The sequence below is a fragment of the Varanus komodoensis genome, unplaced genomic scaffold (genome assembly GCF_004798865.1).
Source record: "Varanus komodoensis strain SLA01 unplaced genomic scaffold, ASM479886v1 scaffold26, whole genome shotgun sequence".
Taxonomy (NCBI): Eukaryota; Metazoa; Chordata; class Lepidosauria; order Squamata; family Varanidae; genus Varanus; species Varanus komodoensis.
The window spans coordinates 10545236-10559378 of record NW_025335684.1 but is presented as its reverse complement, the minus strand read 5'-3'; the positions used below and the strand labels follow the sequence as shown (position 1 = coordinate 10559378).

At 46.4% G+C, this 14143-nt stretch overlaps 1 protein-coding gene across 6 annotated transcripts in view; it reads right to left on the bottom strand.

Moving 5' to 3' along the window:
* Positions 1–14143, bottom strand: part of SNX29 (sorting nexin 29) — a 191935-nt gene that overhangs the window by 144048 nt on the left and 33744 nt on the right. For all 6 annotated transcript variants that reach the window (XM_044433143.1, XM_044433144.1, XM_044433147.1 and 3 more), the window contains exons 12-14: positions 11527–11590; positions 10834–10962; positions 5082–5164 (exon numbers count right to left, since the gene is read on the bottom strand). In XM_044433143.1, coding sequence (XP_044289078.1) covers positions 5082–5164; positions 10834–10962; positions 11527–11590 — 276 coding nt within the window. The remainder of the gene's footprint in view (positions 1–5081; positions 5165–10833; positions 10963–11526; positions 11591–14143) is intronic.

Sequence of the window (14143 nt, the reverse complement as noted above, 5' to 3'; positions counted from 1 at the left end):
AGAAAGGAGGGGGCAACCGTGTTGCTTGGAGCTCTCTGCGGAAGCTCCTACACTATCTGTCGTAAACATAAATCTTGTAGTCGTTTGGAATAAAGGTCTTTAGTTTTTATTGCCTGCGTCTGTGCGAGTAATTGGGGATGTGAGTTACGACCTCACGACCCCCACTCCAGTATCCTTGCCATGAAACCTCCCTGGACAGTACCTAAAGGCAAAAAGATATGACGCTGGAAGATGAGCCCCTCAGGTCGGAAGGTGTCCAATGTGCTACTGGGGAAGAGCAGAGGGCTAGTACTAGTAGCGCCAGAAAGAAGGAAGCAACTGGGTCAAAGTCGAAAGGACACTCAGTTGCAGATGTATCTGGTGGTGAAAGATGCTGTAAAGATGAAACTCAAATACTTCGGCCACGTAATGAGAAGGAAAGGCTCACTGGAGAAGAGCCTAATGCAGGGAACAATTGATGGCAAAAGAAGAAGGGGACGGTAGAGAATGAGGTGGCTAGATGGAGTCACTGAAGCAGTTGGTGAGAGCTTGGGTGGACTCCGGGGATGGTGGAGGACAGGAAGGCCTGGAGGAGTGTTGTCCATGGGGTCACGATGGGTTGGACATGGCTTCGCAACTAACCACAACAAGAACAGAAGGGTCTTCACTGTTGGCATGCCATATATAGGGAATACCCTCTCCAAGAAGGCTTCCTGAGCATCACTCCGCTATCTTTCCTTCTAATCCCAGGCTGGCTGGCTGGCTGGCTGGCTGGCTGGCTGGCTGGCTGGATTTATTTATTTATTTATTTATTTATTTAGGAGGCTTCTATGCCGCCCCATTCGCCGAAGCTTCGGGGCAGCTCACAATTATAATTAAATAAACACAATATAAAAATAATACAATTTTAGACAAAGATGATTAGTGGGATCTTGTTTTCCAAGGCCCTTCACTTTTTTTTGTATCACTTATTGTCGCTATGTTTAACTTTCCCTGTTACGAGAACCAGCCTGAGGGCTTTTTCAGATGGGGATGACATATACCTACTGTAAATAAATAACTAAAATGAAAATTTAAACACACCTGCATTAAGAAATGCAGAGCTAGAGTGATTTGAATTGTTTCACAAACATAATTTAAGCTCTTTCATTCCCCCAGCAGCCCAGAAAAGCCTGGAAAAGTGCTCAAGCTGTGAATGCCAATGGAAGACTATTGCTCCAGTTTATGTGCTAGGAGAGCACTAAAAGGGCTTTTACTGCCTGTCAAGAGATTTAATTTTCTCCCCATGAAAAATGTCAGTTTTTTAAATAAGTACTACATTGCCCTTTTCAGTCAGTCAGTCATTAAACGTAGCCAAAGGATCCTGACCTCAGTTCCACCTAATGTACTTCTAGAATAAAAAATAAACTTAAGGAATAAACTTCTTTCAATTCAAATGGAAAGCATGTGCAAGGATGTTCTGGGAGAGGAAAAATGCTATTCTGCTAATATTCGTGGCATTTGTTGCTCCAAATAGTAAGGACACCAGCTTTCATCTTACATAACTGACATATACCCCCCCCCACACACACACAGCTGTACAATACCACACAACACATCTTTCCCCAACACGCTACTCTCCAGATGTTTGGGGCAACAGCTCCCATCAACCCCAGCCAGCAGGACCATTTTTGGCAGCAATGAAATCAGCATTAGGACTATCCATTCTCCAAAAAATCCAAACTTAGGCTAAAATGTCACTTAAAGGAGAACCCAACGGTCTATTCCCCCCTTCAGCAAATTCCAGCCAGGGTCCTGGACCCTCCCTGCATGTCAAGAAAGGTCAGCCGGGGCCAGTGGCAGGGGTCGGCACGGGCAGCAACGGCTGGGGAGGGCCCACATCCCAGGGGACACCTTCTGAGGGTAGCCCCCCGAATACGCTTCGTCTCTGCCCCTCTGCAGCCCCCTGGCTTGCCTGCCTCTCCGGGGTTGAGAGGGCGAAGCAGCAGATGCTGCTGCAGGAATCCACCGCTTTCTTTATTGATTATTTTCTATGCTTCCCAACAGCTGAAGCTCTCCGGGTGGGTCACAACATCCCACGATCTTCAAACAAACATCAACACTACAGTCTTTGTAATACACGAAATGCAGTAAGTCATGAACTGATAATGAGCTAAAGTCTAATCCGTTTCCTTAATTAATCTATAAGACGACCTTAGAAACCTCCCACTGATGTTGCGTGTTGTCTCGCGCAACATCCAAAATGAACGGGAAGAAGCCCTATCCAGCCACAGTCAAATACTGCCCCCCTCTCTCTCATTCATTCTCTCGCTTGCTCTCGCTGCCACCTGAACAATTTACTTTTCATTTTAATTTATTAATTGATGTAACGCCCAGAAATGTGCCCTCTACCTACCTAACAAGGACCGGAGGCAAAGCACATTATGTTTTTTATGCTGAGGATGATTCCCCTGCATCGCACGGCTCCTCCCTGCTTCCTCTTACGAGGAACTCCAGGTGGCTGCCCGGTTCTCTTTCTCTCCTCTCCTGAGAGGCAGTGAGGCTGAGAGGCAGGGACTGGCCCAAAGTCACCCAGGGGTTTCATGACTGACTGGGGACTAGAACCCAGGCCGCCTGAGTCCCAGCCCAGCTGTCTCAAGCTTGCTCCCCTCAACCCCCATTTTATCCGCACAACAACCTTGTTAGGTAGGGGAGGCGGAAAGGGAGGGACTCAAAGTCATCCGGGGGTTCAGGGTCGAATGAGGACTAGAACCCAGATCTCCTGAGTCTCAGTCCAGGATGATATACATCTAATTAATAAATAAATATGGAATGCGCTCCCCAGAGAGGTTTACCTGGCGCCAACTTTATATTTGTTTCAGCACTAGGAAAAAACCTTTTTATTTGCCCATCATTTTAAATGTTAGGGATTTTAATCAGGTTTTAACTTCACAGTCACTTTTTGGTTTGGCTTTTGTCTTGATTTTGATTTTGTTCTGACTTTCCTTCATTTGTGAAATGTTACTGGCTTTAACTGCACATTTAATTATTTATTTAATTATCGTTAACTTGTTGGATTGTTTGCTTTGATTTTTGTAAGCTGCCCTGAGATGCTTTTGGATATAGGGTGGGGTATAAATATTTTAAATAAATAAATATAAAATACACATAGAATCAGATGAAACATAACATTTCCAGGACAGCATTTAAAATACTTCAAACCACTAAAACAATCTCAATAAAAGTGGTAGCTTTTAAAACCGCTGACCAGCCTCATCATATGCATGTTAAATGCCTGGGAGTAGAGAGCAGCCTTGATCTGGCACCAGCAAAGCCTCGGTTAGAAGACCATCCCAGAACGGAGGAGCCACCACTGAGAAGGCTCCCTGTCCTGTTGCCTCCCTTGGAAGCAGCACTTGAAGGAAGGTCTCAGAGCCAGATCATAGTGATGCTTCCTCCTGCGTCTAAACTTTAATTGTAGCTTTCTGCTTTTATTTAATTTACAGATATACACCTGTATTAATCTGCCAAGTTCTTAATTTTTTATTGCATATTGCCCCCAACTGCCTGAAAGAGGGAGGGTGCAATTCAAAGTACTAAATTAAATTAAAGCATTTGATTAGGTTAAATTAATAAAACAAAAGGCAGAATATTTGGAGGGCAGCAATTTCCACGGAGAGAAACACAGTCTTTCACAGCAAGGCTGGATAAGCATCAGTACCAAAAGCAAATGCCGCGGCGGCCAGGCATCCTGCCCCGGGAAGGCTGCTCCAAACATGACCAGTACAGAAGCCCTCCCACCTCCACTCCTCATGCGCAGGCATCAAGGGGGCGCAGAGGCAGGCTTCCAAAGTGGGGTAAGCGGATTCATGCAGGGAGCACTGGGGTTGCAGAGGCCGTGGGTCCCAGGCCATTCAGGGCTTTGGGAGATCGAGACCCTCACCTTGAATTGAGCCCCAAACCTGCTGAAAATGGACGGCGGGCTCGATCAAGGATGGAAGCACTGTGCTCTGATCTCTTGGCCCCGGCCTGGCCGCCAGCAGCCACGCTTGCGGCTGGCAAGGAGGGGTGTGCTCAGAACTCTACTCACGCAACAGGGCTTCTCTGCCACCTCTCCGTTACTGTGGTCGCGCTCATCCTCCAAAAGCCGTCTCTGGGATACTCAAGGAAGGGACAGTGCATGGCAAGAAGAGCTAGAGGGCCAGGGGAGAAAGAGCGGCGTAGCAACGCGAGCAGAACGATTTGGGAATCCACTGCAGAGAATCTGGGAAGGGGGAGGCTAAGAAACCCCACCATAAGCGGACATACTTGCATGTAACCAGCTAAACAACACAACTGCAAGCCTAAGGCATTCGTCCAAAACTGATGCTATACTGGGCAGCATCCAGTACTACTGGTCCACTGACGCTACCGATGAGGCACTGTTGACCAGGCCATTGCCGAAGGCACGTGCCGACATGGTCAGCTTTCCAGGGCAACCCAATGCACCAGCTTACAGCATGAGTAGCACTAAACCACGTTTAATGGCAGCACTCCGTCAATGGCATTGGCAGAGCACCAGCGTGGAACGCTGCCCAGTGTTACAACTTGTTCAAACTATGCAAACTAAGTATAGCTTTCGAGAGATTACAACAGAAAGAAAAGCCGGCATGGGGGGGGGCGGGGTGAGAGGAGAAAGGAACGGATTTTAAAAAAGCATAAGAAAAAAAAACAACTCTCATCCACTTTGGCACAGAAATAGCAACCCCTTTAAAGGACTTACTGTCATTTGTTGGAGGAAGGGCCGCGGTTCCTTTATGGATCGAAAGGAAACAGCTGGCACAATTGCCAAATAAATAATAGAGAGACAAAAGCGAGCCACCTTATCACCTGCGCCAGGCACACGAGACTGGCAAGCGCCAACCAGCAACTGCTCTTTTGTCAAGAACGACTGAAAAATACCTGAGCAGCAAAAGGCTCCCCGCATCATCTGAAATTACTGAATAAAAATGTTTCACGCTATTTTTCAGGACTGCAGTTTCGCTTGGACTCGGTCGCAATAGATTTTGTACCAGCACACAAGGAAATCTGTCAATAACTCCACGAGACATGCTGGGCGCCTTCAATGGCTATTCTGCACTCACCTTCCACAGCCTGACCTTCCCTTTTCAGCATCTGGACTGCACCAACGTATTTCTTGAGCTGTACTTTTAGCACCTCGTTTTCTCTGCAAGAACAAAGAACAGTGACAGATAATATTGCTTTTTTTCTTTAGAAAGGGAAGGACGGATGGACGGACGGACAGACGGAAGGACACAAAGTGAAGGGGAAATCATAAAAGACTGGCATCTACCTTGCCACACTTGAAGCTCTTGTTGGGATAAAACTCTGATTTGCTCAACTGGATGCTACAACTAACATGCAGGTGCACCATTCAATGTGTGAATAACTTATGCCAAGACAGGATATTGGGCTATCCAGGTCCTCTGACTGGAAGCACCCTCAGACCAAGAGATCTCTTCCATTCTTGCTACTGAACATTTACTTAACTAGAGATGCCAAAGATTCGACCCGGAGCTGCAGCCAAGATAGCTTATTTCAGGGTCCTCACAGCCCCTGCCTGGTCCAACTTTGCTCTGCCATCCCGAACTGACTCTGCCCTGCCTTTTAGTAAACATGGATGCTTCAAATCGGCTCCTCTGAGGACCTTAAGCAGAACAAAACAGAGCAGTGAGCTTGAAAATGGGCTGGTAGCTAATGAAAATTTTCAGGAACCAGAAAGGGCCCCAAGCAGAACATTCACTCCTTGCATTTCTCCATGACTAGGTACAGCAAGCAAAATATGCCAGTGTGCATTCAGATGAAATGAATCCTTCTCTGAGTTTATGCTAGACTTATTTTAGTGGAATAAATGCTATTTTGTTTAACTTCTGCTTGTTTCTGTAAATTCTTCCGCAGCTGCTGAAGCGTCTGGAGCATTTTCAGGTTAGGGGTCACACAGACTGGCAAGCCATGAAATACAGACATCGCCTTGGCTCTAGATTTAGCCCAACTAAAAGCAGTAGACCTTGAATTCCCCAAGTCCAACAGAAGTCCCATTGCTTTCAATGGGTCCACTGCAAGTACAACTCCTATCTGGATTCAAGAGGATGCTCTGACTTACACTGCAGAAAAACAGAAACCGCCAGGGCTGAACTGGCGCTTTTGTAAACAGCTGCTAATAGAGTCAGGGTAGCTTTTTCCCTGGTGCTCAGCTTGGAAAATGATTACTGTATAAAAGTGACATTGGAAAGCAGCCTAGAGAGAGGTCTCATAAGAATTTACTGGAAAATAGGTTGGCCACTATATTTTCTTTAATAATTACAGAGCTGTCAAGTCAGATTTCTGGTCAATGCAAGTGAGTTTAATTCAGCCCCTTCAGAATTTTGCAAATCCCTGTGTGGCCAAGGAAGTGTATGTTACATAACAATGAAATTTTAACGATGCTCCCAATGGCATTGTGTGCAGCTTATCACACTTATTTCCTGTATGTGCAGAATCCATACCCCAAGCTTCAAAGCTGAGCTTTCGAATGAGACCAACTCTGCTAGAATGAACACGTGAAACAAAGAAGAGTCAAGCAATTCAATGTGTTTGCAGCATTATAGCCATTTTGAACGACGGGGCAAACCTCCTTAATTGCAATTCCAAATGCAGTAACATGGTGCTTGGACTTACTCATCCAAAAAAGAACAAAACAAAAACCAATGTTAATTGTCTTGCCGTGTTTCACAACAACTGTACATTACAAAACTAGGACAATGGGGGGGGGAGTGAGAGAGACCCACACCATAGACCCTGCTACCAGGGCAAGAAATACGCAATCACTGTAACACACGGGCAAGAAATGTGGTGCAGGGGTTGGACAGCGACTTAGTAGAATGGAGTTCTAGTCCTCGCTCAGCCGTGAAGCTCACTGGGCGACCCTGGGCCCGCCACAGACTCTCAGTCCGACCTTCCTTACGGGGCTGTTGCCAGGAGGACATGGAGGAGGGGGAATGTAATGTGTGAGCTACTGCAAGAGCGACTTCCATTTGTGGAGCCAGGAGAGGCTGATTCCCACTGGACCACCTGGAACAGATATGGGAATCATAGGGAGGGAATCTGCTAATGCAAAGTAGAATTTCACCTGGTATTTGTAAGGTTTTAAAATGCCATGTTACAAGTGTCTCCGTGTTAATATAAAATATTAAAATGAGTCTTCAGTAAATGTGCCAATGTGGTGTAGTGGTTAAGAGCATGGGACTGGGACTCAGGTGATCTGGATTCTAGACCCAGCTTGGGCATGGAGCCAACTGGGTGACTCTGAGCCAGTCACAGACTCTCAGCCCAACCTACCTCACAGGGTGGTTGTTGTAGGGATAAGATTGAGAGCAGAAGGGAGGATGCAAGCCTCTTTGAGTTTGAAAGAAAAAAAGCAGTATATAAATCTAAAATAAATAAATTAGGGAGGGATTACAGTTGAGCACGGACATGCATGCTTTGTGAATATTTTCATTAACATTTCATAACAGAATTACTAATTTGTTACCTCAATTTAGTTATTTAGCAACCTAAATCAAATATATTTCAGGCACATAAATTCATTACTAGGTTTGAAAAGGTAGATTTTTATGTACACACACAATTTTCAATTATTGTTCAGAGAAAAGTAATATCTCAGTTATAATGTTTGGCAACAAAAAACTAACCACTGTCAGCATGAAGGCTGCTGGAATGAAGGACAACCGAAACTAAGCACAAGTATGAATTTATGTTAAAAACAGATCATAAAAATGTAGATGGATCACCTTTCATCATTCTTTTATAACTCTGGTGCTCATCAGCTTTTCATTATGCACAAGATGAAAAAACATGTGTAACGAAAGATGTCATTTTCTCCTTCTGTAATTGATTCGAGGGCTTGAAAAAAGCAGGCTTTTCACAAGCCCAAGTTCAAACAGGACAGAGGCTTTTAATTAAAATACGCTTGTAGCTGTTTAATTACAAAATTACAAAGGCCTGAAGCTTTGGGCTAGTTCAGGGGTTAACAATCCTGGTTTGGCAAACCATGGCTTAACAAGCTCGGAATAAGCATGAGGCTCCTGTAGTCCTCCCTTACCCTGGCAGTTGTTCTTGACTCAGCCTTCACCTATGGCCCCATCATGTCTAACCAAGTGTTTGGCCCTTGCCTGAATATGTTTGGTTTTCCTCTCATCTCCACCACCTCTGGTCCAATCAGGCATTTGACAAGCATCAAGGACAACTGCTGCTTATGCCCCGGAGCTGATACCCCTTAAGCACCAGCAGTTGCTCTGGGAGGGTAAAACCAAGAAGATCAAACCCATCAGCAGAACTCAGACAGACTTCAACTCCGGAGTCAGGAAGCTAAAATTCATGTGCTGCTTCAAGTCAACCTCCAAATCCTGCCTGAAGCAGCAGCCTGACTGCAGTGCTCTGCAGTTGCCCTAAATAGATCATGCTTCGCAGAGAGGGGATCATGGTTCTGCTCCGACATGACAGGATCAGCCTGTCTTCTCCAGTGCCTGTTCAGAGAGGGCGATCGCCTGCCTGCAGAAAGCCCACAAGCAGGACCTGAGTGCAGCAGTGACTTCCGGCTCATGTCCCCAAGCAGCTCGTACAGCAATGCAGGCTGATACTGGAGGCAATGCATGGCCATCCAGATCGCTTCATGGCCCATGCATTTGCCTAATCCCTTTTTAAAGCTGCCCAAATTGGTGGCCATCACGCACATCTTGTGGAAGGGAATTATATCGCTTAACTACCCACTCCTTCCTTTGATCAGTCCTGAATCTCCCAGCATTCAGTGGCTGCTAGGAGAATGGGAGAGACAGAGTTGCATGGGATAATATCATTACAGCATTACATAAAAGGACTCCTGTTGAGCTTCATCAGCCCTTCCATGGGCTTTAGTCATGAGCAGGACAGAGAACCTGCTCTAGTCTTGGCTGGGGAAAAGATTATTCTGACCAACTGGGAACTGTAAACAGAATCAACCTAAAGGATTGCCTTGTTTATGCGCTGCAACAGATGATACTCAGTAGAGCACGCACTTCTTGAAAGAAAGCGGAGAAAATGTAACCTGATGCTCCAGTCTCTCTCTGTTACTTGAGGTTTTGCAGCAAACCTATAGATACATTGGCTGCCGCATTGAGGCTGACAGCTGACCTATTTGTATTAACATTGAGTGATGTTGCATACTTTCTGGGAACAGTGAAAGTGTTCCTGCGTTGCGCAGGAACACCGAAAGACTCCTGTAGAAATGACTACAGATGGAGTTACTGTTGCAGGCATAAATCAGCAAAGGTGAATAGCGACAGGTTTTTGGAACCAATTTCAAGATCAAAAACAGCAAGGCTGAGACAGAGAATGGCAGTGCATTAGTAGGACAATGGCAGCCAGAAGAGAGAGAGAGAAAGAGAAATGCAAGGTTTGGTTCCAGGAACACTGGTGCGGCAGATCTTGTAAAGCCACAGTTGTACACATTCATGGGTAAAGAAAAGGTCTACTGCCTAAACATGCCTTGAAACCCACAAGCAGGAAGAGCGGGCAACAGCACCTCCTTACCCACGTTCTCCAGTAACTGGTACACGCAAGCAGACTCTCTGTGATCCCAGAGGCAGCACTGAGCCATCAGGACGAGCAGCCTCATCCTGCATGAATTGGTCTAATCCCATTTTAAAGCCATCTGGATCGGTGGCCATCGCTACAGCTCGCAGCAGCAAAGTCCACATTTAACAATAGACTGTGTGAAGCATTCTTTACTTATCCGAACTCTCCCACGACTTCATAGTAAAACCCCTGGTTCTAATGATATTATCCATTCTCTCTGCACTAGCCATAATTGTAGAGATCTGTATTGGGTCTCCTCTCAATAGCCCTTTTTCTAAGTTAAGGAGCCATGGGCACTGTACATTTCTGAACAAAGGTTGCTCTTGCTTTCAGGTGGCTCTGGCTGAAACACTCAGAGAGCAACACAAACAACTCAGGAATAGGCAACAGGTCTGGGCATGATCACAAGCCATGGTTTAAACAAACCCAACATTCTAAGCCACAAACCACCATAGATTCTTTCTCTGGCTTACAGCTGGTTAACGAAACATGGTTTGCTTGTGCAGATAGGTTCAGGCACAACACCAAGCCAGACTTCACCAAACCATCATTTAGCATTATGCTCAAACCACTTAATATAATAACCACAGGAAGCCTAGGTGGAAGAACACGTCCAAGAACAGTGTAGGTTTCCTCCCTTTGCACATTTAAGGCCACAGACCTTTCTTGCAAAACAGTCCTTACGGAACAAAATGTTTTCCAGAAGCATAAAACAACCGGCCTGAATTGCATGCACAGAGTGGTTTGTTGAAGCTGATAAAGTATTCACTTTCAGGAACTCTCCTTAGGAGCTTGCCTGGTCCCCATCCCTTCCAGAGGGGCCTTCTGAAAGTGAGCACGCCTCCCCTCTGCATGCTGATCCTCCAACTGGACTGCCCTCCTCTGCCAATGTCATGGGATTGAGAACCATGCCCACCTCGCCTGTCCCTGAGAAACTCCCCTGTCCTCCTCCTGTTAGCGGCACATTTTGGTTAGTTTCCTAGACTGCCTGCCCACCCGGGGAGTCTGGCCTTGAGATAAGCAGCTCCCCTTCTCTCATCTCAACATCTGGAAATGGCCCACATACCAAGGCCCCCTCCTGCTCCTCTTCCTCCCCCGGCTCCTCTTCCTTCTTGAATCCAAACCAGCTGGGCTGGAGAAAGTGCACCGAGAGCAATGATCGTTCTCACTCCCAACAAACGAGCCCATTACCACACCTCCCTAGCAGGAAACCTTCTACTAGAATCGAGCGAGCCGCTGTCCTACCTCGCCAGGGCCTGGATCTTCACTGTGTAACGTTCTTCCTGCTCTGAAACCTTCTTCTTCAGGTTGTCGATTTCTTGACGTAGGCCCGCAGAATGCTCCATCTCTCCATCGAGGAGGTTCCGCAGCGAGCTGAGAAAAAGAGGGCTGGCACTGGGGATGCGGGAACGAACATTCACGCACCGCATCTGTCAAAGCTGGTCAGTTCTGGTGCACCACAAAGGGACCTGAGGTCCTCGCAAGCTGCAGGTACCTGTGCTTTGCCTCACAGCTAAGCCAATCAGGGCCCAACTCAGGGACATTCAGTGCAGTGTCTATGCGTGAGACTGGTCAAGGCTCAGGCTGCAACGTTTCAGGGCAGGGCAGGATATCACTTTCAGCCCAAGGGACAAAGCGAGCGCTGCCTCCAGCGGCACTACCTCCAGCGTGCATCTCTCCCCTCTTGTCACACACACACACACACACACACACAGTCCCTTCCGAGTGCCACCTCCTCAGCTGACGGGGCCATTTCTGAGCGGGATGGTCTAACCTGGTGTCCTGCAACAGCAGGAGGTTGGGCCTGATGGCCCTCCCGGCCCCTTCCGACTCGACTATTCCACGAGTCCATGATTTTCCGTATCCTGTGGCCAAGAGAGGAGCCCTTTCTCCTGCCCTGCAGGAGCGGGCAGGCCTCGATTCTGATCCGCCACTTACCCGTTCTGCTCTTCCAGTTCATGCTTCCTGTTCATCATGGCCACAATAGCTTGCCGAAGTTCAGCTGAGAAAGAGACAGGGCGGGGGGGGGGGGTGAACAAGAGATATGGGTTATGCTTCTTGAGTAACTGCGACCCGTTCCATGTAGAAAAGCACTGAGATTCACACCTTACAAGAGCCATTTGTGTGCGCTGGCCTTGGTCTGCTTCATTTGTCCTTTCAAATTTCAACATTTCCATGAAAGAAACAAGCAAATGAACACCATCCTCCCCCCTGGACTACGGGACTCCAGCCAAGTGTTCAGAACAAGGGGTCAGGAAAATTTTCTCAATGGGTGGCTGATGTTGTAACTTCCAGTAAGCACCAATGCTGCCTGACAAAGCAGACGGCCCAAAAGCACCATGATTAGATTTAAGAATATTTTACTTCCAAAGAGCTGTGTTTGACACGTATATATGTCACAGCCGGAATACACAAACATAAGAACGTGTGCTGAAGCACAGACAAGTTCAATGAGTCTCAACACCTCTCTAGGGCAAGTTATTAATTTTAAAACACTTTCAACAGCATGTCAAGGCTTAGATAAGAACAGCTCTTGAGCATGAGCTGAAAAGCTAAATCACTTCATGGACACCCAGAGACTGACTGGCCCAGGGTCTGTGCCCAGATAGGTTTGTAGAACAGCATAAAAGCTGTTAATGGCTTTGATTTCTTGGCTTATTTAAAATTTATAGGATCTGTTCCCCCTCACTGCCCCCGAAAAGCCCAATGTGTTTCACTAGGACTACATCAGAACCATCTGCAGGTGCCAGCATATCAAAGCCTGGCTCCGACCACCCTCTGCCCCATCTCGTCAAGAACATGAATGGCAATGGGGAACACGCCTTGGTGTTCAGACGTCGCCACTGCTTGCGCAAAGCATCAGGCCCGTCTTGGCTTCCCAGAGGACCATGCCCTTCCCCTGCCCCGCCCCCTTTCCCCCATCTTGTTTGGCGGTTTCTTGGCTTTTGTGCATTCCCTCCCCTCATCTTCAGGTGCCTCTCCAGAGGCTTAGATCCCGACACCAAAATTTTTAAACTAAAATACTCTTCTATTCGGGGGTATTTTGGCCCCTGCCCTACGCACCTGGCCCTGAAAAAGGATGGATGGACGGACAGACAGAGCCTGTGGTGGGCAAGGATAGCAGTAAAAACATTAAAGGCAGGCTGCTTACCTATCATTCTTTGAGGGGTCATCTGGGCATTCACACATGTGGGTGCATAACCTGTATGTGTGATGCAGAGAGACCACAAAGAAGAACAGGGAGCACAGAGCTGTTCAAGGCTAAGGATTCCCAGGAAGGGCCCTCTTTATTTTATAGACTTTTGCCTAGTTTTTACCTAACTCTAACCACTACACCACACTTCAATTATTGTTAGCATCCTTGATGTGAAGCTCTCCCGATGTTTTGGACTACGCTTAGCAGCATCCTTGGCCAAGCTGCCTGGAACTGATAAGAGGCAGAAATCCAAAGCATTTGGAAGGCCTTAGGCTGACGAAGGCTGCCCCGCACAGGCCGCCTGCTGGGCGCCTCTGGCACAGACATTCACCACTGCATGTCACCCAGTCCTTCTACCGGAAAAGAAAAGCACCGTATTTCAAGAATGTACACCCCATTCATCAAGAAATCCCCTAGGGTGGTTTGCAAAGTTTCAAAACATGACCAAATAAATTTAAAACATACAAGATGAACTAAGGAGCATCTGCTCTAGTACTGAGCAATGAGCCTCATTCTATATTAATACTATGAACTGTCTTTTTTCTTGAATTGTCCGGAATGTTCAGCCTAACTTGTAAAAACAAGAAAACCACAAAGAGTGTTTTTTCTAAAAAGAAGTCCTTGCTAGTCCTCAGCCCCACTGATCAAACTGGGTGGGTTTAAAAGAAAATCTGAAAACAGACTTTAAATCAACTAACAAACCAACTCAATCAATACAACTAACACAGAAGTATTTGTTTTAGCTGTTCAGTAAGACTGGGAAAGCTGCTCCTGATGGGCCTGTTGTCATTAACAAGCTGTGTCTTGCTAGCACTGCTGGGTTCTGACAACATGAGAATGCACATCTCCACCATAAGTAGGGCCTTCTCTGTGGTGGCACCCAGATTGTGGAATGCGCTCCCCAGAGAGGTTCACCTGGCACCGAGTTCATATTCTTTTCTGCGGCAGGTTAAAACCTTTTTATTTAAACAGTATTTTAAAAACTAGTATTTTTAATGGTTTTTAACAGTTGCTTTTGATTTGATTTATTTATTGTATTATGCATTGCTTATTGATTGTTTTATTGAGATTTGCATTATATTGTTATTGATATTTTTGTAAGCCATCCTGAGGCTGTGACAAAGGACGGCATATAAATATTTTAATAAATAAAAATAACCCACAGTTCGTTAGCAACCCACACTCAGCCCTGGAGTGCGGAACATCATGTTGGCCAAGTCCAATCAAGGCCCACCTTATAGAATTCCTTTACCACACTCGTAAGATCTGATAGCCGATTCCTTAAAGGATGGCGAAAAGGTCTAATTTAAACATGAGCAAAGGTGGGGGCACCATCTCACCGTCACACCTTTTACACGT